This window comes from Schistocerca americana, chromosome 9 (genome assembly GCF_021461395.2).
Source record: "Schistocerca americana isolate TAMUIC-IGC-003095 chromosome 9, iqSchAmer2.1, whole genome shotgun sequence".
NCBI lineage: Eukaryota > Metazoa > Arthropoda > Insecta > Orthoptera > Acrididae > Schistocerca > Schistocerca americana.
This window is the reverse complement of record NC_060127.1, coordinates 70,709,246-70,735,399: the sequence shown is the minus strand read 5'-3', so window position 1 is coordinate 70,735,399 and position 26,154 is coordinate 70,709,246. Positions and strand designations below refer to the sequence as shown.

The window sequence follows — 26,154 nt, the reverse complement described above, 5'->3', positions numbered from 1 at the left end:
TTGAAGTCCACAGCCTGAAACAAGATTTTCAGAACGGAAGGAGGAAAAGTAGGGAGAAGAGCTGACCTGGCACAGAGAGGCGTAGGAGCAAGAGTAGTCTGGTAAGCCTGGATGGGGAGGTTCAAATGGTTCAAATGGTTCTGAGCACTATGGGACTTAAAGGTCATCAGTCCCCTAGAACTTAGAACTACTCAAACCTAACCTAAGGGCATCACACACATCCATGCCCGAGGCAGAATTCGAACCTGCGACCGTAGCAGTCGCGCGGTTCCGGACTGAAGTGCCTAGAACCGCTCGGCCGCGGTGGCCGAGCGGTTCTAGGCACTTCAGTCCGGAAGCGCGCGATGGGGAGGTCTTTCGATTGATTTCGTGGTTGGGTATGGGGAGATGGTACGATCTCGTCGGGCTAGCTAGCGGAGAGGTGAATCGTTGGGGCGATGTGTCAGCATAAGTGCGGCGGAGTCCGAGAGCTGGTTGTCGTGAATGGCGTGCTGCGTGTCTAGTTTGGCAGACAGGATGGTCAGCTCCTCTGTGGGAGGATCAGACAGTGTACAGAGAAGGGCTACTCGCCTTGCGACAGCGGCCGCGGCAGGGCACGCAGACGGCGTAGCCGCTGGGCGCGCCCACCATCTGGTGGTCCTCGGGGCATTCCAGGCGGCAGCGGCCCTGGAACGGGATCCACGTGATGCCGGGCACCTTGTTGCCGCCTGGAGGCAGCGGCTCGCGCCGGCACTGCTCCTCGGACACGCAGCGTCGCCCGATGAACTCGAAGCGCAGCTCCCTGTGACCACACCAGGCTGTCATGACAATCCTCATCATTACACGATACGTGCTTCAGGCTGCGCTTCACAGCTTTGACAGAATACGCTTTTGTATAGAGTGACTTAGCAAATGTCGTGGGATAGTGGTACACGGATGGCGTAGGTGTGTTGTGAGCGCATCACACTTCCCCTGTGCCAGCTGGAGACCTTCTGAGAAGGGTTGTGGAAGTGATTTGCGTAATACGCAACGTCGTTAAGAGTTGGCTCCATCTGGAGTGCAGTGGTTGGTGTCCGAAGGATGGGAATTTCGATTTTGGCAGTGGTGAAGGAATTTGGCTTCACACTGTGAACCGCGTGGAGGCATATCGTTAGTGGTTGAATGAGGGCTTCACAGTCCACAACAGACGAACTACCAGCTGTCCGGTCACCCACGATGACCGTCACAGGCGGTATCTGAGACGGATTGTCAGTAGTGAAAGAAGGGCAACGGTGCAAGAGATCATGGCTCAGTTCAATACAAGATCTGACAGACACGTCTTCCAGTGGACAAGCCATAGGGACATGGGCTCCATGTGGTATGGGGGCTGCCACCGCACACAGGGTGCCACTGTTAACTCAACATCATCGAGCACAATGCCTTGAATTTGTCGTTAATCACAGGGATGGACAATGGAACAATGGCTTAACGTGATATGTTCGGACGAACCATGATTTCAACTACATCGCGCCGATGGGAGGCACTGTGCATGGTGCAGACTACACCAATAGATGGATCCCGCCTGCAAAGAAGGTGTGGTCCGAGGCGGTGGTTGGTGTCCCTGCTATGGTCTGGGGTGCATTATCCTGGTATGGAATGGCCACTAGTTGCTCTGTAATAGTCTTTGAATGGCCTATAGTACGTTCAGCTGCTCGGGAGCAATCTCCATCAATTTTTTCCTTCCGACACCCTGACGGTTCTGCGGTGTTTCAAGATGACAACGCACCGCTACATTGATCCCACGTCGCTCGGGAATGGTTCCACGAGCATGAAGAGGAGGTCCAAAGACTGAGATGGCCATCTAGGCGTCCAGATTTGAACCCCGTTGAGCATATCTGGGACATGGATCCTGCAGCCACGCACAGACCAGAATTGGCTGCCACTGTGCAAACGATTTGGCGTCAGCTGCTTCCAGTGGAGTACCAGGAACTTTTAGGCTCACTTCTACGGTGTCTCACTGCAGTCCATAGGACCAGACGGCGCCTATCCCATGGCATGTGCTACGTCACTGTACTGCTGATCATAAAAAAATCCAATACTGTGGAGGCGGTATGGAACAACAAGAAATTCGTATGTTTGGATATTAAAATGACTAGCATTTCAGCAGAGCCGCAGAAAGCAGGCTGGTGTAATTCCATCTACAGGATGAGGAAAAATTCGCGCACTCGGACTTCGGAGCGCGATTCCTCACATAATAGCAATACAAAAATGTCTGTCACAAAATTTCGTCCGGAGCATATTACCAGCAGTAAATGGACGTTAAATATTGACACTCAGGTAACATTGTAATCAAATGTATGGTAACTACCTCTGTCAGAAGACTGGAGTCGTGCTGCGCAGTTAATGGTGGCTAGCATTTTTGGTTAGCAAGTAGAGGGTCGAGGGTTCGTGCCTTTGGAAAGCCATATTTACTTTTATTTGCCACTTTCACTCTGCCATGTAATACTGTAGTATACGCCGTTTCTTAAGCTACGTGTGCCCGAGATTTACATAATATAGTGTTTTGTAACGGTAAACATAGCAAAAACATGGTCAGACAACTCATTTCCCTGCACGTCCTAACATTTCGTGACTCGCTGGGTCGTACGGGTCTGGACTCTTCGCAACATGGCTGCATCCACAGATACAAGAGCAGCATGAACATGCGCTATTACTTCTTCCACATGTGTCGGCGGAGTAGAATACACGTCCTCCTTGAAGCGTTCCCACAGGAAGGAATCCAAGGGTGTCAGGTGAATGTGGAGGCCATACAACTGGACCTCCCAATCTGAGCCATTTCCCTGTAAAATACTACTTGTGAAATGTTCGTTTTCGGAATTACACTGTTTCTCTTACGATAATGGACGTGATGTTTCCACATTTCCATCGATAATAATAATAATAATAATAATAATATCTGGAGATACTTTTAAATAACATGTGCTTATCAGACTCAGTGTTGAACGTGATAATTAGTGGTTTAATGGTGATAATACATACAAATGATAACTGAGCCAAGGAATTATTTACAAAGCACGTTGCTAGCCCTACTGGTGAAGTAACCTCCTAAGGAAATGTAATCGACCTGAAAGTGGCAGGAATAATAGTTGGTACTAATCGATGGGACGACACAGAAAATAGGTTTGGAACCTAGTGCATACAATGGTATTCGCCTCCACGTCGTACAAAAGGCTTCTTTAAAACTGACCAATGAAAACGATTGTACTTCCATTTCTGTGTTCTTAGTAAGTGCAAATGTTTTATAGAATATCCACTATAATTGCTGTATGACCATTAAGACGACAGATACCGTACCACGCGGACTACATTTGGTAAATAGAACGAAATACAGGGTGATTAAAAAAGAATACCACAACTTTAGGAATTTAAAACTCTGCAACGACAAAAGGCAGAGCTAAGCACTATCTGTCGGCGCATTAAGGGAGCTATAAAGTTTCATTTAGTTGTACATTTGTTCGCTTGAGGCGCTGTTGACTAGGCGTCAGCGTCAGTTGATGCTAAGATGGCGACCGCTCAACAGAAAGCTTTTTGTGTTATTGAGTACGGCAGAAGTGAATCGACAACAGTTGTTCAGCGTGCATTTCGAACGAAGTATGGTGTTAAACCTCCTGATAGGTGGTGTATTAAACGTTGGTATAAACAGTTTACAGAGGATGGGTGTTTGTGGAAAGGGAAAAGTTCTGGACGGCCGAGAACGAGTGATGAAAATGTAGCACGCATCCAGCAAGCATTTGTTCGCAGCCCAGGAAAATCGACTCGCAGAGCTAGCAGAGAGCTGCAAATTCCACAATCACCTGTATGGAGAGTCCTACGAAAAAGGTTAGTTATGAAACCTTATCGTCTGAAATTGGTTCAAGCACTGTCTGCAGCTGATAAGATTAAAAGAATCGATTTCTGTGATTTTATCCTTGCTGAAATGGAAACAGATGAATCTTTCGTTTCAAAGATTGTGTTTAGTGATGAAGCAACTTTCCACACTAACGGGAAAGTCAACCGTCACAATGTCTGTATATGGGGCACTGAGAATCCGCGGGAAACAACTCAGTATGAACGTGACTCGCCTAAGGTGAACGTTTTCTGTGCCATTTCAGCCAATAAAGTTTTTGGTCCCTTTTTCTTCGAAGGTGCTACTGTAACAGGACTACAGTATCTGGAGATGTTAGAGAATTGGCTGTTCCCTCAGCTCGAATAAGAAGCACAACAATTCATATTTCAGCAGGATGGAGCGCCACCACATTGGTACTTATCTGTCCATAACTACCTGAACGTCAACTACCCGAGGCGATGGATCGGCCGCCAGGCAGCCCGTGACAGAGCACTTCATCACTGGCCTCCAAGAAGCCCTGATCTTACCCCCTGCGATTTTTTCTTATGGGGGTATGTTAAGGATATGGTGTTTCGGCCACCTCTCCCAGCCACCATTGATGATTTGAAACGAGAAATAACAGCAGCTATCCAAACTGTTACGCCTGATATGCTACAGAGAGTGTGGAACGAGTTGGAGTATCGGGTTGATATTGCTCGAGTGTCTGGAGGGAGCCATAGTGAACATCCCTGAACTTGTTTTTGAGTGAAAAAAAACCTTTTTAAATACTCTTTGTAATGATGTATAACAGAAGGTTATATTATGTTTCTTTCATTAAATACACATTTTTAAAGTTGTGGTATTCTTTTTGAATCACCCTGTATACCTCGACCTCCAGTGTGCTAACCCAAAACGCTGTCCAGTGCACCAACTACACAGCACTAGTGACAGGTGGTTAGCACACGTATGATTACAGTGTTGCCAGGTTGCTAATCTTTAATATCCATTTACTGCCGGAAATATGCACAGGACGAAATTTTGTTAGAGATATTTTCCTGTTGCTAGTATGCGATGAATCAGCCCGCCCAGCTAGCCAAGCGATCTAAATCGCCGCTTCCCGATTGGGAAGGCGTGCCGGTCCGATGCACGAATCCGCCCGGACGATTAGTGTCAAGGTCCGGCGTGCCAGCCAGCCTGTGGATGGTTTTTCAGGAGGTTTTGCACCTGCCTCCGCGAATGCGGGCTGGTTCCCTTTATTACGTCTTATTTAAATTGCGTCGGCGATTGTTACGCAAACACTGTCTCCACGTACGCATACCCCATACTTACTCTACCACGAAAACATTAGGGTTTGTACTCGTCTGGTGTCAGACGTTCCCGGGGGGTCCACTGCGAGCCGAACCGCACAATAACCCTGGGATCGGTGTGCGGCGGCGGTAGAGTGGGTGGAGTACTTTGGCCTGTTGTGGGGTTGTGAACCACTGAGGGCTACGGCAAGACGAAGCCTCTCCGCCGTCTCTGGGTCCCCGGTTTCAATATAGAATACAATGTGATGAATCGCACTGCGAAGTCCGAATGCGCCAATTTTTCTTCGCCCTATATACTCTGTATACAGGGAGTAAGCGATAACTGTTTAACACACCACAGTGATTTAGGACGACTTGGTATCAGACACGTGCTCTATAAAGCCTCGAAACAGTCTCAAATTGGTCTACAAAATAGCCCTGTCGACGAAGATAAAAAAGGGCGAATACATGAAAAAATTCGTGTAGTAGCGATTCTCTGTACGGTGGTAGGAGGGACTGTCGTGAACAACATACTAAAAATCACCTCCAGTGAAGTGTGACTATGGGCGTGAATGGTCTGCTAAAAGTCACTTTTTTTAATTGTTTCTCGAATAACTCCAAAACCGTGGCCTATAGGGAAAAATGCGTAACTCTACAAAATTAAATTAAATTTCGTACGAAGAAGGTCCTATTCAGTTTTCTCTAGGACTGATAGTTTCCACGTTGCAGGGGATGGAAAAATAGCAGATTGTTATTATAAGCAGTGCTTTAATGGCATAAAACTGCTGTTTACTGTTGAATGAAGCGGGTTGAGAACAAATATTAAATTTGTGTACCACGTCCACGTGCAGTAGAGCGACGGATAAATTGTATTTTGATGGTGTAACAGGATTGTGGGGGCGGGAGTGGAGGGTAGAAGCGCAAGGGAAGGCAGGTCGCCCCTCCTTCGAAGATCAGAAAAATAAAACTCGAGCAGGTCAGTAATCAATCTCTCTACAACGGTACGTCACAAGGAGCAACTACAGTGGGTTTCACGAAGTTGGTCCGACCCTTCTGCCTAACGAATCACTAGCGACGTATTGTGCAGATACTGCGTTAACACTACACCCAATACAGATATGAATTCATTCTTAGTCATAGTGTATGGTAGCAGTAAGGATGGCAACTTCCCCCACCACGAGTGCCGCTCGCTTTTCATTTTGCGGACAGAGTATGCCTCCCCAGGATTTCCTGACCAGTGCTCTTGCGTGAGCAGACAAAGTAACTCCACTATGTTCGTGTTTGTATAGTGTAGTTATTTTCAGTTTATTGAGTACTTGTTTGTAGTTGTTAAGCGAGCTGTCCTGTAAAAACAGCTGGTACTATAAACTGACTACCACACGGAAGAGCATGCAATTGTAGCATACTGTCAGTATCTATTCGACAATATCGATTTCACTGTGTTCGCTATCACTGTCCGGAATACTTTTCGCAGCTTCAGGGATCGAATGCGCCACTCCGACCTTAGGTCTCCAAATACATGAAGAGGCCCAGCGAGTTACGTTGTTACGTTTGTAACAGAAATAGGTAACGTAGATATTACGGAACTTTATATACAGGGTGAGTCGCCTAACATTACCGCTGGATATATTTCGTAAACCACATCAAATGCTGACGATTCGATTCCACAGACCGAACGTGAGGAGAGGGGCTAGTGTAATTGGTTAATACAAACCATAAAAAAATGCACGGAAGCACGTTTTTTAACACAAACCTACGTTTTGTAAGCCCATCTGAACATATAAACAAATACGTAATCAGTGCCGTTTGTTGCATTGTAAAATGTTAATTACATCCGGAGATATTGTAACCTAAAGTTGACGCTTGAGTACCACTCCTCCGCTGTTCGATCGAGTGTATCGGAGAGCACCGAATTACGTAGGGATCCAAAGGGAACGGTGATGGACCTTAGGTACAGAACAGACTGGAACAGCACATTACGTCCACATGCTATCACCTTTTTATTGGTCTTTTTCACTGACGCACGTGTACATTACCATGAGGGGTGAGGTACACGTACACACGTGGTTTCCGTTTTCAATTACGGAGTGGAATAGAGTATGTCCCGACATGTCAGGCCAATAGATGTTCAATGTGGTGGCCATCATTTGCTGCACAGAATTGACATGTCAGGCCAATAGATGTTCAATGTGGTGGCCATCATTTGGTGCACAGAATTGCAATCTCTGGCTTAATGAATGTCGTACACGCCGCAGTACATCTGGTGTAATGTCGCCGCAGGCTGCCACAATACGTTGTTTCATATCCTCTGGGGTTGTAGGCACATCACGGTACACATTCTCCTTTAACGTACTCCACAGAAAGAAGTCCAGAGGTGTAAGATCAGGAGAAGGGGCTGGCCAATTTACGCGTCCTCCACGTCCTATGAAACGCCCGTGGCCCGTGTTTGTTACAACACGCAACTGAACGTCGGAGGGACAAGCGTCAACTTTAGGTTACAACATCTCCGGATGTAATTAACATTTTACAATGCAACAAACGGCACTGATTACGTATTTGTTTATATGTTCAGATGTGCTAACAAAACTAACGTGGTTCCATTTAAAAAAACGTAGGTTTGTGTTAAAAAACATACTTCTGTGCATTTTTGTATGGTTTGTATTAAACAATTACACTAGCCCCTCTCCTCACGTTCGGTCTGTGGAATCGGTTCGTCAGTATTTGATGTGGTTTACGAAATATATCCAGCGGTAACGTTAGGTGACTACCCTGTATTTCAACATAAGTCAAGCGATGAATTTCAGCAGATTGCTGTTCTGGACTTGAACATGGGCAGTCCTACTCCATCAGACAGATATACTGTGGATGTGAGGTAAGTATCTGTGCTCAGTACAGACCCCTGTACAAGTTTAAGGAATTCATGATTGGAACATATTAACGCAGTCTACCAATAGCACAATTAATGGTGAGAGAAATGTAGTAACTTTCTGATCATTCAAGAATTGACCACCAAGTGACCACAAGACAATTACACAGCTTTACAAAACCACCAAGTGACCACAAGACAATTACACAGCTTTACAAAACGCTATCAACGACAAACAGCAGCGAGGTACCACATTTAGCAATGCAATCCATGTGGCACCGACACTAAAGAGGGCACTGAAAATATAGTTCTTACAAATTATGCATTCTGGTCAACTGTTTACAGTCAAGTGATGAAAGTCATCGGTTATCTCCTAATATCGTGTCGGACCTCCTTTTTCCCGGCGTAGTACAGCAACTCGGCGTGGAGTGGACTCAGCAATTCGCTGGAAGTCCCCTGCAAAAATATTGAGCCTCGCTGTTTCTATAGCCGTTCATAACTGCGGAAGTGTTGGCCAGTGCTGGATTTTGCGGACGAACTGACTTCTCGATTATGCCCCGTAAATATTCAATGGGATTCATGTCGGACGATCTGGGCGGCCAAATCATTCGCTCAAATTGTCCAGTGTGTTCCTCAAAACAATTCCGAACAATTGTGCCCCAGTGACATGACATCGTCGTTTGGGAACATGAAGTCCATAATAATTGCAAATGGTCTGCAAGTACCTTTCATTTATTTCCATTGCGTTTCCCCCCTTACTTTCAATCACGCTTCCCAGGTACTTGAAGTTCTCTACCACTTGTAGTTTTTCCCCTCCACAAGTTATATCCACATTTGGCCTATTCTTCTTCCTTGTTGTGACGATTATTTCACTTTTCTTTGGAGAGAAATGCATTCCATATTGTGCTGCCGTTGCCTCCCATGCATCTAACTGCTCTTGCACCTCCTTTTCGCAATTTCCCCATAACATCAGGTCATCGGCAAAAAGCACTCCTTTCATTTTATGATCTCCAATTGCATCTGATACTTGCTGTAGGATTTCATCCATAACAATAATAAACAATAAAGGCGAAAGAGCACTTCCCTGTCGCAGCCCATTTTGCAGCTTGAACCATGCAGTACGTTCCCTCCCCACTTTCACACAACTCTCACTTCCCTCATACATTTTTCTGACTTTTCGTGTTATCTCTTCATCTATCCCTTTTGCGTTCAGCACATCCCAGAGCTTGTCCCTACAGATACTGTCATACGCCTTCTCAATATCCAAAAAGGCCATGATTAAGTCCTTCCCGTACTCATAGTGCCTTTCCTGCAGTTGCCTTACCGCAAATATGAGGTCCGTTGTTGATCTTCCCGGTCTGAAACCGTACTGCTCCTCATGCAGTCTACTTTCAATACTGCTTCTTATTCTCTTCTCCAGGATCTTTTCATAGATTTTTCCACAGTGGCATAGCAGGGTGATTCCTCTGTAGTTCTCACATCTCCTTTTATCCCCTTTCTTGAAGATCGGGACTATAATTCCTTTCTTCCAATCCTCAGGAATTCTGTTCTCCTTCCACACCACCCTCAGCACTCTGTATAGCCACTGGGTTCCTACTTCTCCTGCTGCTCGTATCATATCCACTGTTACTGCAGAAAAGCAGGGCAGTTCTACAAATGCATTAGGGGGCTTATTTGGAGCAAGGAGGTGCCACAGAAATCCAAGGGAATTATATACCGAACCTACTTTGTCCCCATATTGGCATACGGAAGTGAGACATGGGTAATGCACAAAAGCGACAAAAGTAGAATACAGGCTAGTGAAATGAAGTTCCAGAGGAGCAGGTTGGGTGTAACAAGACGAGACAGATTGCGAAATGTGTATGTGAGGGAAAGACTAAAGGAGGAACCAGTACAGGACGGGATAGAAAAATCAAGACTGCAGTGGTATGGACACATGAAGAGAATGGATGAGGGAAGAATTCCAAAGAGGATGTTTGATCTGCAACTGGAGGGGAAGAGGCCCAGAGGAAGACCAAGAGATAGATGGGTGAAGGGAGTGAAGGAATGATGAGAAGAGGAGAGAACTGGACGAAGGTGGAAGAGGGGGAATGGTGGAAAGACAGAACACGATGGAGAGGCTTGTGTTCCCGACACACCCAGCCAGTGGCTGGAAACTGTCCAAGATGATGATGATGATGGTCTGCAAGTAGCCGAACATATCCATTTCCAGTCAATGATCAGGTTACATGGACCTGAGGACCCAGTCCATTCCATGCAAACACGACCCACACCAAATGGAGGCACCACCAGCTTGCACAGTGCCATATTGACAACTTCTGTGCATCGTTTCGCGGGGTCTGCGCCACACTCTAACCCTGTCATCGGCTCTTGCAAACTGAAATATGGACTCATCTGACCAGGCCATGGTTTTCCAGTCGTCTAGGATCCAACCGTTACGGTCACGAGCTTAGTTGAGGCGCTGCAGGCGATGTGCTGTTAGCAAAGGCACTCGCGTCGGTCGTCTGCTGCCACAGCCCATTAACACCAAATTTCGCCGCACTGTTCCAGCGGATACGTATGCCGTACGTCCCACATTGATTTCTGCGGTTATTTCACATAGTGTTATGTATGAACGCCGCTGCTCTCGGTCGATAAGTGAATTCTGTCGGCCACAGCTTTGCCTGTAGTGAGAGATAATGCCTGAAATTTCGTATTCTCGGCTCACTCTTGACACTCTCGGAGTATTGAATTCCCTAATGGTACCCGAAATCGTTTGTCCTATGCGTCTAGCTCAATTTACCATTCGGCGTTCAAAGTCCGCTAAACCCCATCGTGCTGCCATAATCATGCTAGAAACCTTTTCACATGATTCACCTGCCTACAACTGTCAGCTTTGCCAGTGCACTGTCCTTTTATACCTTGGGTACGCGATGCTACCGCCTTCTGTATATGTGCATACCGCTATCTCACGACTTTTCATCTCACTGTAAAAGGACGTATTTTACATAAAAGTTCACTTAACATTTGCAAACAAGTACTCATTTAACAAGCAGAAAATAACTCCAGTATATAAACACGAGTTAAGTTATTTTGTCTGCTCCCACAAAATGGCCGGTCAGGAAGCTCCGATACAGAATTACTACGAATAAAGTTTCCTCTCCAGCAGTGCAGAACAGAGTCATGAGATGTATATGTGTTTCTCGCGCTAGTATTATTAATAACGAATATCTGTACTCGATGTAGTGTTAAAGCAGTTTGTGGAAAATAAACGTCTCCGGACATGTCTGCCCACTGCGCCACCAGTGATTCATAAGTCGCGTTGTGGAGGGTCAGTATATATTTTTGGAAGACCCTGTAGTTACTTTTGGTGACGTAGTGAGGCAGAGAGAATGGAAAATGAGCTTCTCTCTGTATAGTTTGCAGACGCCCCCACAACACGATTTAACCGTTAATAAGTCTCTAGTGTTCTTACACGTGGTGCACATGTTTAATATTTGTTCTTAACCCAGTTCATCAAAACGCTATTTTTAATAACCTGCGATTTCTCTAGTCCCCGAAACTCGGAAACTATTAGACGCACAGAAAAATGAATAGGATCTTTTTTGTAAGAAACTTAATGTAGTTTAATTTTGCCTAGAACCCGCGGATTTCGAATTATTCAAGAAATAGACAAAAAAGAGACTTCCATAGCGACCCGACTCCCACGCTCACACTATACAGGTGGGGATTTTTTTTTAATGTTGTTCAAGACGCTGCCTCCGATCACAGAACAAAAATTACACTACTGGCCATTAAAATTGCTACACCACGAAGATGACGTGCTACAGACGCGAAATTTAACCGACAGAAGAAGACGCTGTGATATCCAAATTATTAGCTTTTCAAAACATTCACACAGGGTTGGTGCCGGTGGCGACACCTACAACGTGCTGACATGAGGAAAGTTTCCAACCGATTTCTCATACACAAACAGCAGTTGACCGGCGTTGCCTGGTGAAATGTTGTTGTGATGCCTCGTGTAAGGAGGAGAAACGCGTACCATCACGTTTCCGACTTTGATAAAGGTCGGATTGTAGCCTATCGCGATTGCGGTTTATCGTATCGCGATATTGCTGCTCGCGTTGGTAGAGATCCAATGACTGTTAGCAGGATATGGAATCGGTGGGTTCCGGAGGGTAATACGGAACGCCGTGCTGGATCCCAATGGCCTCGTATCACTAGCAGTCGACATGACAGGCATCTTATCCGCATGGTTGTAACGGATCGTGCAGCCACGTCTCGATCCCTGAGTCAACAGATGGGAACGTTTGCAAGACAACAACCATCTGCACGAACAGTTCGACGACGTTTGCAGCAGCATGGACTATCAACTCGGAGACCACGGCTGCAGTTACCCTTGACGCTGCCTCACAGACAGGAGCGCCTGCGATGGTGTACTCAACGACAGAGCTGGGTGCACGAATGGCAAAACGTCATTTTTTCGGATGAATCCAGGTCCTGTTTACAGCATCATGATGATCGCATCGGTGTTTGGCGACATCGCGGTGAACGCGCAACTGTGGTATCGTGTTGAAGCTGCATGGGCAGCTGTACCTGTGCACGCCATCCAAGCTCTGTTTGACTCGATGCCCAGGCGTATCAAGGTCGTTATTACGGCCAGAGGTGGTTGTTCTGGTTACTGATTTCTCAGGATCTATGCAACCAAACTGTGTGAAAATGTAATCACATGTCAGTTCTAGTATAATATATTTGCCCAACCAATACCCGTTTATCATCTGCATTTCTTCTTGGTGTAGCAATTTTAATGGCCAGTAGTGTAGAACCCTCGCAACAAATTTTTTTAAAAATTTATCCTTATGATACATTCATTTCACGAAAATTTGAATAATTATGACAGTAATGCACTTTGAAAAATTTAGTACCACAAGAAGTTTTGTTGTAGTATGTAGAAAGTCTGCAGCAAATTTCACCTTTCCACTTGCAACGGTTCAGCAGAAAATATTCCTTATACAGTGAAAAATGAAAGGTGTGGGAAGTTCAGAAAACAGATTTTACTAGCATTTGTGCCAGGGGCAAGCACTTTAATGTTGTTCACAAAGACATGTGTTTTGCCTCTTTGATCTTCATGTAGCTCTTTTCTTCTAATACGGTTCTTCATTTCGGCAATATCCTTTACTGACATTTCAGAACTACCAATACCCACATCATCAATCTTCTTCAATAGATTTTTCAGTGAAGCAAACTGCGTCAACCCCACTCTCATCACCATCCTGATGGTTTCAGTGTTACCATCACTGAGCGCCAGACAAGTATCCTACTCGGAAGATTTCACAACAGTAGATGTTGCCTTTCGGCGTCTCTTCTAAATGAGGTTATTGAAACTTTCATTCAGATTTTGTGTTCCCCCATGTGTGCATTTCTTGGATAAATCGTAAATGGGCTCACAGACCTGTATTCTCTGCAGATGTCTTTTCTGATGGCAGGAAACAGTAAGAAATAGTAACATATCGCCATCATGAAAGTGTTGTTAACAAAAGGGGGCGTGGCACTCCGCATTGGTTGAAAAAAATGCCTTTTACATTTACATCTACGTTTACATCTACATGGTTACGCTCCAATCACAGTTAAGTGCGAGGCAGGGAGTTCATCGAACCACCGTCAAGCTACCTTCCTACCGTTCCACTCTCGAACAGCGCGCGGAAAAAACCAACACTCACATCTTTCCGTGCGAGCTCCGTGATTTCTCTTATTTTATTACGGTTATCATTTCTGCCCATGTCGGTAGGTGTCAAACATATATCTTCACACAATGAGGTGAAAATTAGAAAGCTGGTGATTGACATTTCATGAGAAGGCACTGACGCAGCGAAAAACAACTTTGTTTTAATGATTGCCACCCCAATTCGTGTGTCATGCCCATGGCACTCTCTGCCCCATTTCGCGATAGTACAAAACGAACTGCCCTTCTTTGAACTTTTTCGATCGTTAATCCTGTCTGCTGCGGATCTCAAACTGCACAGCAGTACTCCAGAAGAGGGTGGACAAGCGTAAACTTGTTACATTTTCTAAGTGTTCTGCCAATAAATCGCAGTCTTCGGCTTGCTTTCACCACATCATTATCTATGTGATTGTTCCAGTTTAAGTTATTCGTAACTTAATCCCTAAGTATTAGTTAAATTTGCAGCCTTTAGATTTGTGTGATTTATCGTGTAACTTAAATTTAAGGATTCCTTTTTGTGCTGATTTGGATGACTTCACACTTTTCATGATTTAGAATCAATTGACACTTTCTTTCACTATACAGATATATTGTCTAAATCGTTTTGCAATTAGTTTTGGACATCAGATGGCTTTAAGTGACGGCAAATGACAGCATCACGTGCGAACAATCTAAGAGTGCTAATTAGAATGACTTTCCGTCAGTTACAAAGTATCGTGATTTCTGACAGGAAATTACGAATTCAGTCACACAACTGAAACGGTACTCCATAGACACGCAGATTAATTAGAAATCGCTTGCGAGGGGCGGTGTCGAAAGCCTTCTGGAAATGTAAAAGTACGGAACCAATTTGACGTTCCCTGTCGATAGCACTCATTTCTTCGTGGCAATAAAGAGCTCGTTGTGTTTCACAAGAACGATATTCCTAAATAAATAGATTTAAAACAGCCGACCCGTTGCAAAGGATAAAGTAATCTTTACCTAGGTTTCCATAAGTTTAAACCTATCTTCTTCAGAAGTCGGCACTATTATATTAACATGGAGTAATACGTCATTGCCATTTTTACAAACGTCTCCGTAGCTCCATTAGTCAAAATCAAATATAGCCCTGAGAGTAGGGTTTGTCAGATAAATAAAATAAATTTTGACTAATGGAGCTACGGAGACGTTTGTAAAAATGCCAATGACGTATTACTCCATGTTAATATAATAGTGCCGACTTCTGAAGAAGATAGGTTTAAACTTATGGAAACCTAGGTAAAGATTGCTTTATCCTTTGCAACGGGTCGGCTGTTTTAAATCTAATTACGTGGAACCGTTGCTGTTACGCAGCTATGTTTAAAATAATGATATTCCTAAATAAATCGTTTTCTTTGAGGTGTTTCATAATGTTGGAGCACAGTATATGTTCCAAAATCCTATTGCGAATAGACGTTAGTGGGATGGGACTGTAATTCAACGGATTATTCCTATTCTCTTACGTGGGTATTGGTGTGACCTGTGCTGTCTTTAGGTATGTATCTAACTACAATCGAGTGGTTGTAAATGATTGTCAAGTATGGAGCTATTGTGTCAGCTTACTCTGAACGGAATCTTATTGGTATACAACGTGCAACGGAAGCCTTGCCTTAAGCTGCTTCGCTACACCAAGGATATCTTCTTCTAAGTTACTGTTGTTGGCAGTTGTTCTTTATTCGAAATCTGGGATATTTACTTTGTCTTCTACTGAAAAGGAATTTCGGAAAACCGTGTTTAGTGGCTCTGCTTTAGTGGGCCTGTCGTCAATAACACCACTATTGTTATCGCGCAGTGAAGATATTGTTTGCGTCTTGCCAATGGTATACTTTACAGACGACAAGAATATTTTTTTTTTTTTTGACAGATTTCAAGAGAGAGTTTCGTTGCGGAAACTATTAAAAGCATGTCCCATTACAGTTCGAGCTAGAGTTTCTGTAAAACATCGATAGTCTTGGTGATTTTGCGTTCTTTTAAAATTGGCATGCTTTTTCCGTTGCTTCTGCAATAGTGTTCTGACCTGTTCTGTGTATCATGGAGGAATCATCTCCTTATATCATTTGTAGCAGCAATTAAACTCTGAAAATTGGAGACAACATTTCTAACACGCTACAGAACTATATGGTGACAGAAAAATTTCAACGTTTTTGTCCAGTTTTACGTACAGCTCACGTTAAGACAAGTGTAGGGCAAAATGCATTATTTTATTTAAACATATACATCGCCAAAATATTAGAGCTAAAATAGGAACACGAATTACCATTGTTTCTATAATGTACGTTTTCTCGTAAACTAATGGAGCAATAAAACTGGATTTTCATATTTACGTCTGCATAAGTTTGTGCTACCCAGGACTGCACTAGTTTTCTCAAATTTTAACTTCTGAGAGAAAAGATAACGAAAAAGAGCTCCACAGGATTATTCAGTAAGTAACTTTTAAAAACTATGTAAAATTTTAGGAAGTTAGCTTTTATAGTTCCTAAAAAAAGGTACGTTGTATCACAAAAAAGTCTGTTTACAGCAATTTGCATTTAAAGTTTTTATTTCAATTTTTGACAACATTTCTGTACTTCTAGTGACTAATGCTGTCCATATTCATAATGTTTATTCTCTTCCTCGTCTTCCTCGAATACTCTATTATCCTGCCTCCTTTACCGAGCCAACTTTTGAATTTTTTCTTCTGCTGCCTGAGGTTTGTCCAGTCGCGCATCGTCGATGTTTCTGGTTCAGTGTGAATGGAGCTGTATGGAATCCTAATCTCTGCAAGCACTTAATCCTACCTACATTTCCACTATTGCATACTATACAGGCATCACATCCAGCTATCTTCACAACAATTGAGGACACACGTACTGTTTTTGGACAAGGCGTCCATATAAGGTGATTATAGCTCTCATTTGTATTCTGTGTTTTCCCACGCGCAAATTTTTCAGCAGTTCAGGATTGGATAGATACCTGAAAGTTAGTTTTATAACATCTAAAACAGCAAGTGGCAAACTATGTTTGTGGGTGTACGGCTTTCCACTGCGTTCTGCGTGAAGATAATTACACCACGATAAGTCACAAAGGGAATGCTGATGATTATCATATGAGGAAAGCTTGTGACAGGATACTGTCCATACAAAATTTCCTCACTTTTTTGAATATGTGTCCAATGTTACGACCCATTTCGAGCAAAAGAGGTCGATATATGCAAGACTAAAAACTGAAATAAATTTGTAGCACGTACCGTTGCAAAAAAAAAAAAAAAAAAAAAAAAAATAAAAAAAAAAAAATAAATAAATAAATAAATAAAATAAAAAAAAAGTTCGTTGTAAAGAGAGGAACAAGCAAAGATAATCTTTCTCACAGCCTTCTAGACTCATCTGCAGTGCGTTTAGATTGTGTGAACGAAAAATTAACGCACAAAAAATTTCTAGCGTAGAGAAGGTGTAGATCTCAGCTTAGAAAGACGGAGCATGGCAGGCGGAAAAGGGCCAGACAAACTTTTATTAAACCTATTTGTAGCCGGAATTCTATTATGCCGGCCGCGGTGGTCTCGCGGTTCTAGGCGCGCAGTCCGGAACCGCGCGACTGCTACGGTCGCAGGTTCGAATCCTGCCTCGGGCATGGATGTGTGTGATGTCCTTAGGTTAGTTAGGTTTAAGTAGTTCTAAGTTCTAGGGGACTGATGACCACAGCTGTTAAGTCCCATAGTGCTCAGAGCCAGCCATTCTATTATGAAACTTCGCGATGTTCTTATAAAAGAATAGATGTAATAAATTACGCAATAAAAAAATTCAAATTTTTTCGCTATATTTGGCCTAACCTGCCCATTAAGGATCGGGGATTGCTGTGGCGGCTACTTAACTGGTAAACAGTCCACTGTCCGCTAGCGAGACAGTTCTATAAATGAGAGCAGAAGCGATGCACTCACTCATTTTCCCCCTCCCCCTTTCGTTTTTCCTCTCCTTCCCCCCCCCCCCCCCCCCACCCCCACCCACCCATTGTTCTTTCCCATCATCTGTCCAGGTTCCCCCCGTCTGCCCCCAGCTGTGGTATGTCATATTTGCCAACTTTTTAGTGCAGTGTTCAAGAGAATGTTCAGTGTAGTTCGTCCTTCCAAAGTGTTGCGAACGGAAATCATGCTGTCGCTGGGTGTGAATTTTATATCTCTTGCGATCAGAAACCAGACTGTCTATTATTTTAGCTGTCTGCTTCATATGTATGTTATTAGCATCATCATCCCTTTGTTCTATGTTTTAAGCTTCACGATTTTCCACCATGTTACCATTTAAGTCTCCGATTTTATCGCCTGTTTTTATTATTTATTATCTTCATCTTTTTAACACAAATTCTGTACCGAGCGAGGTGGCGCAGTGGTTAGGCACTGGACTCGCATTCGGAAGGACGACGGTTCAATCCCGGGTCCGGCCATCCTGATTTAGGTTTTCCGTGATTTTCCTAAATCACTCCAGGCAAATGCCGGGATGGTTCCTCTGAAAGGGCACGGCCGACTTCCTTCCCCATCCTTCCCTAATCCGATGAGACCGATGACCACGCTGTCTGGTCTCCTTCCCCAAACCAACCAACCAACCACAAATTCTGTAGGCTGAAGAGCGGCATACTAAACTGCTGCCAGCCCGCCCCCTTCGCGCGGAATGGAAACTCAATAAAAAGGAAAAAAAAATGTGTGCTGACCCGGTGCTGGGACAGGAGGGGACGCAGCGGCCGTCGTGCAGCACCCCGCGGCAGGCGAAGCAGGCGTCCGGGCCGGGGCCGTCGCAGCCGCCGAGGCACTGCGGGTGGCAGCGCCTGCAGGCGCCGCTCTGGTCGCACCAGCGGGGGTCGCCCGAGCGCTGGCACAGCCGCGGGCCCCAGCAGCGCGTGGAGTTGCAGCTCGACTCGGGGCAGGGCTGGCGCTCCGGCCTGCAAGCAGAGGACCACACGTCTCACCACACCACACCACACCACACCGTCCACTGACTGGACTAGTCGGAGCTCTCCTGAGGTGACACACAACTTTTGTGACTGGCACTTGATATACACTACTGGCCATTAAAATTGCTACACCAAGAAGATGACGAGCTAGAGACGCGAAATTTAAGCGACACGAAGAAGATGCTGTGATATGCAAAGATTATCTTTTCAGAGCATTCACACAAGGTTCGCACCAGTGGCGACACCTACAACGTGCTGACACGAGGAAAGTTTCCATCCGGTTTCTCACACACAAACAGCAGTAGGCCGGCGTTGCCTAGTGAAACGTTGTTGTGATGCCTCGTGTAAGGAGGAGAAATGCGTACCATCACGTTTCCGACTTTGATACAGGTCCGATTGTAGCCTATCGCGATTGCGGTTCATCGTATCGCGACATTGCTGCTCGCGTTGGTCGAGATCCATGGCTGTTAGCAGAATATGGAATCGGTGGGTTCAGGAGGGTAATACGGAACGCCGTGCTGGATCCCAACGGCCTCGTATCACTAGCAGTCGACATGACAGGCATCTTATCCGCATGGCTGTAACGGATCGTGCAGCCACGTCTCGATCCCTGAGTCAACACATGGGGACGTTTGCAAGACAATAACCATCTGCACGAACAGTTCGAGGATGTTTGCAGCAGCACGGACTATCAGCTCGGAGACTATGGCTGCGGTTACCCTTGACGCTGCATCACAGACAGGAGTTTCTGCGAAGAACACGGTTGCACGAATGGCAAAACGTCATTTTTTTCGGTTGAATCAAGGTTCTGTTTACAGCATAACGATGGTCGCATACGTGTTTGCCGACATCCCGGTGAACGCACATTGGAAGCGTGTATTAGTCATCGTCATACGGGCGTATCACCCGCCGTGATGGTATGGGGTGCCACTGGTTACACGTCTCGATCACCTCTTGTTCGTATTGGCGGCACATTGAACAGTGGACGTTACATTTCAGATGTGTTACGACCCGTGGCTCTACCCTTCATTCGATCCCTGCGAAACCCTACATTTCAGCAGGATAACGCACGAACCCATGTTGCAGGTCCTGTACGGGCCTTTCTGGATACAGAAAATGTTCGACTGCTGCTCTGGCCAGCACATTCTCCAGATCTCTCACCAATTGAAAACGTGTGGTCAACGGTGGCCGAGCAACTGGCTCGTCACAATACGCCAGTCACTACTCTTGATGAACTGTGGTATCGTGTTGAAGCTGCATGGGCAGCTGTACCTGTACACGCCATCCAAGCTCTGTTTGAGACAATGCCCAGGCGTATCAAGGCCGTTATTACGGCCAGAGGTGATTTTTCTGGGTACTGATTTCTAAGGATCTTTGCACCCAAATTGCGAGAAAATGTAATCACATGTCAGTTCTAGTATAATATATTTGTCCAATGAATACCGATTATCATCTCCATTTCTTGTTGGTGTAACAATTTTAATGGTCAGTAGTCTACTATTGCCAGTGGGACAGGGCTGACGACCGAGGTGCTCCCACACTTCCCCTATCTGGAACAAATTCGTGATCTCGCTGGAAACAGGACTACGTCGACATCACGCAGATACTCTTCGTAGAGATTGTCCTACCAGTAAATAGAAACACGATACTCTCTCATATCTAAGAAATGAGACTGACCGGAGGCGCAAAATGGCTAAAAAGGAGTGGCTAGAGCACAAATGTAAGGATCTCGCTGGAAACAGGACTACGTCAACATCACGCAGATACTCTTCGTAGAGGTTGTCCTACCAGTAAATAGAAACACGATACTCTCGCATATCTAAGAAATGAGACTGACAGGAGGCGCAAAATGGCTAAAAAGGAGTGGCTAGAGCACAAATGTAAAGATTTAGAAGCATATGTTATTATGGGAAGGAGATACTGCCTACAGGAAAATTTAAAAGGCCTTTGGGCAAAAGAGGAGCGGTTGTATGAATATCATGACCTCAGATGGAAAGCCAACTCAAAGCAAGAAAGGAAAAGCTAAAAGATGGAAGGAGAATGCACAGGGTCTATACAGGGAAGAAAAATGTGAAGGTAATAGTATAGAAATGGAAGATGAGGTAGATAAAGAGGAGATGGGAGACCTGATACGGCGAGAGGAATTTGGCAGAGCACTCAAAGACCTCACTCGAAACAAGGCCAGAGGAGTAGACCACATTCCCTCAGAGCTACTGATAGCATTAGGAGAGCCAGCCATGACAAAAAACTTCCACCTGATGTTAAAAACGTATGTACTTAAAGAAGAATGTAATAGATGAATACCAAAGAAAGAAGATGCTAAAAAGTGTGAAAATTACCAAACTATTAGTTTAATAACTTCACAAATTCTTTTGAGAAGAATGGAAAAATAGGTAGCAGCTGACCTTGGGAGAATCAATTTGGATTCTGGAGAAATGTAGCAATACTTGAGACAGTAATAACCCTACCACTTATTGTAGAAGATAGGTTAACAAAAGTTTAGACCACTTCTAGACTTACAAAAAGCTTTTCTCATTGTTGACTGGAACACTCTTTTTGAAATTCTGAAGGTAGCAGGGGTAACATACAGGGAGCAAAAGGCTATTTACAACTTGAGCAGAAATCAGACAGCTGTCATAGGACTTCTGGGTGATCAAAGGGACGTAGTGATTGAGGAGGGAGTGAGACAGGGTTGTGGTCTGTCACCGATGTTATTCAATCTGTATATTCAGCAAGAAGTAAAGAAAAGTAAAGAAGGAATTAACATTCAAGGAGGAGCAATAAAAAGCCTGAGGTTTGCTGATGACATTGTAATTCTGTCACAGACAGCAAAGGACTTGTAAGAGCAGTTGAACGGAATGGACAGTATTTGGGAAGGACGATATTAGATGAACATCGACAAAAGCAAAACAAGAATAGTGGAATGTAGTCAAATTAAAATAGGTGATTCTGAGGCAGATTAGGAAAGGAGACTGTTAAAGTAGTAGATAATGGTTCAAATGGCTCTGAGCACTATGGGACTTATCATCAAAGGTCATCAGTCCCCTAGAACTTAGAACTACTTAAACCTAACTAACCTAAGGACATCACACACATCCATGCCCGAGGCAGGATTCGAACCTGCGACCGTAGCGGTCGCGCGATTCCAGACTGAAGCGCCTAGAACCGCTCGGCCACAGCGGCCGGTAGTATTAGGTAAGTTTTGCTATGTGGACAGCAGAATAACTGATGGTCGCCAAAGTAGAGAAGTTATAAAATGTAGACTGGCAAGGCATGGAAGGCGTTTCTGAAGAAGAGAAATTTTTTAAAATTAAATACAGAGTTAAGTGTTAGGAAGTCTTTAAACTGTTTATCGTCCATGTTTCACTTCGATGCATGGCTACACTCCAGACAAATACCGTCAGAAAAGAAGGTTTCGAAATGTGTTGGTACGGAAGAATGCTGAGAATCAGATCGGTAGATCATGTAGCTGAAGAGGAGGTACTGGATAGACCCGGGGAGAAAAAGTTTTGGCACAACCTGACTAGGGGAAGGGATCGGTTGACAGGGTACAGTCTGAGACATAAAAGGATCATCAGTTTAGTACTGGAGGGAAATGTGGTGGTGGAGCATAAAAATCGTTAGGGAGAAGATGGCTCTGAGCACTATGGGACTCAACATCTTAGGTCATAAGTCCCCTAGAACTTAGAACTACTTAAACCTAACTAACCTAAGGACATCACACACACCCATGCCCGAGGCAGGATTCGAACCTGCGACCGTAGCAGTCCCGCGGTTCCGGACTGCAGCGCCAGAACCGCTAGACCACCGCGGCCGGCGTTAGGGAGACCAAGGGATGAGTACAGTACACAGATACAGAAGAATGTAGGTTGAAATAATTATTGGGAGATGACGAGGCTTGGATATATTAGGGCAGCATGGAGAGCTGCATCAAACCAGTCTTCGGACTAAAGATCACAACAAATGGCTCTGAGCACTATGGGACTCAACTGCTGAGGTCATTAGTCCCCTAGAACTTAGAACTAGTTAAACCTAACTAACCTAAGGACATCACAAACATCCATGCCCGAGGCAGGATTCGAACCTGCGACCGTAGTCGGACTAAAGATCACAACAGCGACACAACCACAACGACAACTGTCGTGTGAGAGGTAACTTAAGAAGACGCACCATGTCCGTTACACAGGTGTTGAGGCGTGACTTGTATTCATATCCGATGGGTCACCACACTGTCACTTTGGGGGTAACATCGCTGTGTGTCTCCAGAACAATGGGATCTCTCCCCAGGCTACCGGCAAGCACGCTGACGATGGTTATCCGAGGTTATACAAAAACCACGGTTCACCACTGAACATAGTGCGACGCCAATTACAGTAGTCCATACTGCCTAGTCACGGCATTACTCCAAACTAGGTCGTTCGTGTTGTTGTGCCAACGGCAGCTTACGAACGGTATGGGAATTCCATAGTCCGACTGCTGCTAGTCCGACCAATGCTGTGGGATGACACAGAATGCTGCAGGGAACCCTAACATGCTCTCGGATGTCAGTTGCAGATGTGAGGGGTTAAGATGTGCTCGGTGGATAGTATGCTGATCCTACCTTGTGATGGCCAGACGTGGACAATGGGAACGTCGTCGACTAATGTGCCTGCCCCGTGAACCCACCATTCATTCCAACAAGTTCCTGTCACTATCAAATGTCCAAAAGATCTGGATATTGCACGATTTGGCCGCTTGGTGAAATGGGCACCAACAATGAGGTACCTTTCACACGCTTCCAGGTGCTGATAACGCTCTCCCACACAAGTATGCGTTATCTCCCTGCTCTTTACAGTGATTACTCAACATATGACACTGTTCACACCCTGTACCAAGCCTTGTAGGACCACTGAACACGAAAAGCACTAATGCACTCTCGCGGCAGTTTCACCTGTCACAAAGAATCACAACTCTAATCATTTATGAGGGGGGACAGTTAGTATGAAGGTGATACCCATCGAACATTGTCAAATTTTCTAAATACAACAGTATCCGATCAAAAAATATTTGTTTATTCAGATACGAGTTTCAGTCATTATGATTATATTCGGATTGATTTAAAACAGAAAATGTGCATCTTTATGAAATAGTAGGCTATCAACTATCACAAGCAGTATCGTAATATTCATCGTCTGGAAGATTAGCAAACATACCTATCTCCATCAAGTTATCAGAGTACCCAAATAAAATACATAGCCATAAATAGCATCTTCGCATAGAGTAAAATCATGATGGAGTGGTCAACACCCATAGCTCGTAATGTCGGGTCATTGCGGACATACTGTGCTTTCAACTATGGTCCAGACTGCTGATGGAGCATGGCCGCTACATGTTACTGGCCGAAGCCACTAAGCAACGGCGTGATGTGTTCGTGTTGTGACTCTTCATTCTGAAAACCGGTTTGATGCAGCTCTCTATGCTACCCTAAACTGAGCAACCTCTTCATCTTCAAATACCTACTTCAACTTACGTTCTTCTGAATCTGTTTATTGTATTAATGTCTTGTTCTCCCTTTACGATTTCTACTCCTCTCCCCCCCCCCCCCCCCCCACTTCCCTCCATTACTATATTGGTGAACCCTTGATGTTTCAGAACATGTCCTACCAAACGATCCCTTCTTCTAGTCGGGTTGCGTTACAAATTTATTTTCTCCCTATTCCATTCACTACCTCCTCATTACTTTGGTGATCTACCCATCTAACTTTCAGAATTCTTCTGTAGCACTACATTTCAAAACTTCTATTCTCTTCTTGTTTAAGCTGTTTATCGTCCACGTATGACTTCCATACATGGCTACACTCGAGACAAATATGTTCAGAAAAGACTTCCTGACACTTAAATCTATATTCGATGTTAACAAATTTCTCTTCTTCAGAACCCTTTTGCTTTTAGCGAGTATACATCGTACGTTCTCTCTTCTTTGGTTAGTTATTTTGCTGCCCATGTAGCAAAACTCATCTACTACTTTAAGTGTCCCATTTCCTAACCTAATTCCGTAATCATTGCATGATTTAATTCGACTACACTTCATTATCCTTGTTTCGCTTTTGATGAAGGTCATCTTATATCTTCATTTCAAGACACTGTTCTTTCCCGTTAACTGCTCTTCCAAGTCCTTTGCTATCTTTGACAGTATTACAGTGTCATCGGCAAACCTCAAAGTTTTGTTGCTTCTCCGTGAACTTTAATTCGTACTCCTAATATTTCTTTTTGTTTTCAACGCTATCTCACTTCCTTCTCAACCACTGCTTCCCTTTTATGCCCCTCGAGTATTATGACTGCCGTCTGGCTTCTGTACAAGTAGTAAACAGCGTTTCGCTCCCTATATTATAGTCCCACCACCTTTAGAATTTCAAAGAGAGTACTCCAGCGGCACTGTGAAAGCTTTCTCTAAGTCTACAAACGCTATAAACGTCGGTTTGCCTTTATTTAACCCATCTTCTAAGATAAGTTGTAGAATCAATATTGCTTCGCCTGTTCCTACATTTGAACGAAATTCCAACTGATCTTCCCCAAGGTGAGCTTCTACCAGTTTTTCCATTCTTCTGTAAAGAATTTGTGTTATATTTGACTTATTAAACTGATAGTTCGGTAATTTTCACGCTTGTTAGCAATTCTTTCTTTGGGATTGCAGTTATTACATTCTTCTTGAATGTCCGGGGGTATTTCCCCTGTCTCGTACATCTTGCACACCAGATGGGAGAGTTTCGTTGTGGCTCGCTCTCCGAAGGCTACCAGTAGTTCTGACGGAATGTCTTCTAGTCCCGTGGCCTTGTTTCGACTCAGGTCTTGCAGTCTCATCCTCATCCACGTCGTCTTTCATTTCTGTAACATTGCTTTGAAACTCATTTCCCTTATATAGATCCAATTTACAGCTTCCCTTTCTTTAATTAGGATTGGTATTCTATTTGAGCTCTTGATATTGATACGGTGGCTTCTCTATTCCCCAAATAGCGCTTTAATTTTCGTGAAGGAGGTATCTATCTTTCTCCTAATGAAATATGCATATAAATCCTCACATTTGCCCTCAAGCCATTCCTGATTAGCCACTCTGCACTTTCTGTCAGTCTCATTTTTTAAACGTTTGTATTCCTTTTAATCTGCTTCATTTGCTGCATTTTTAAATTTTCTCCTTTCATCATTTAAATACAGTATCTCTTGTGTTATCCAAGGATTTTTACTTGACCTCGTCTTTTTTACCTGTTTGATTCTCTGCTTCCACCAGTATTTCATCTCTCAACGCTACCCATTCGTTCTGTATTTTAATTTAAAAAACCTATCTGTTACCAATCGTTCGTCTAAAACTGTGAGCCATATGTTTGCGACTATTACAGCTCCATCTATCACAAAGCAAAAAAAGTGGTCCAACTAAAACGTTCATATTTCTTTACGTATTACACGAATATGTAATAAAAAAGGAGGGTTCCTATTTAAAAAAAACGCAGTTGATATCCGTTTGACGTATGGCAGCGGCATCTAGGGGGTCAACCGTAACGCCATCTGG

General features: G+C 44.2%; 1 protein-coding gene across 1 annotated transcript in view; it reads right to left on the bottom strand.

The window, feature by feature from the left end:
* LOC124550659 (insulin receptor-related protein-like) overlaps nucleotides 1-26,154 on the bottom strand; it is a gene marked incomplete at its 5' end in the record, with an annotated part of 148,693 nt that overhangs the window by 109,291 nt on the left and 13,248 nt on the right. The window contains 2 exons of the mRNA XM_047125382.1: nucleotides 571-781; nucleotides 18,372-18,599. Of these exons, the coding sequence (XP_046981338.1) occupies nucleotides 571-781; nucleotides 18,372-18,599 (439 nt within the window). The remainder of the gene's footprint in view (nucleotides 1-570; nucleotides 782-18,371; nucleotides 18,600-26,154) is intronic.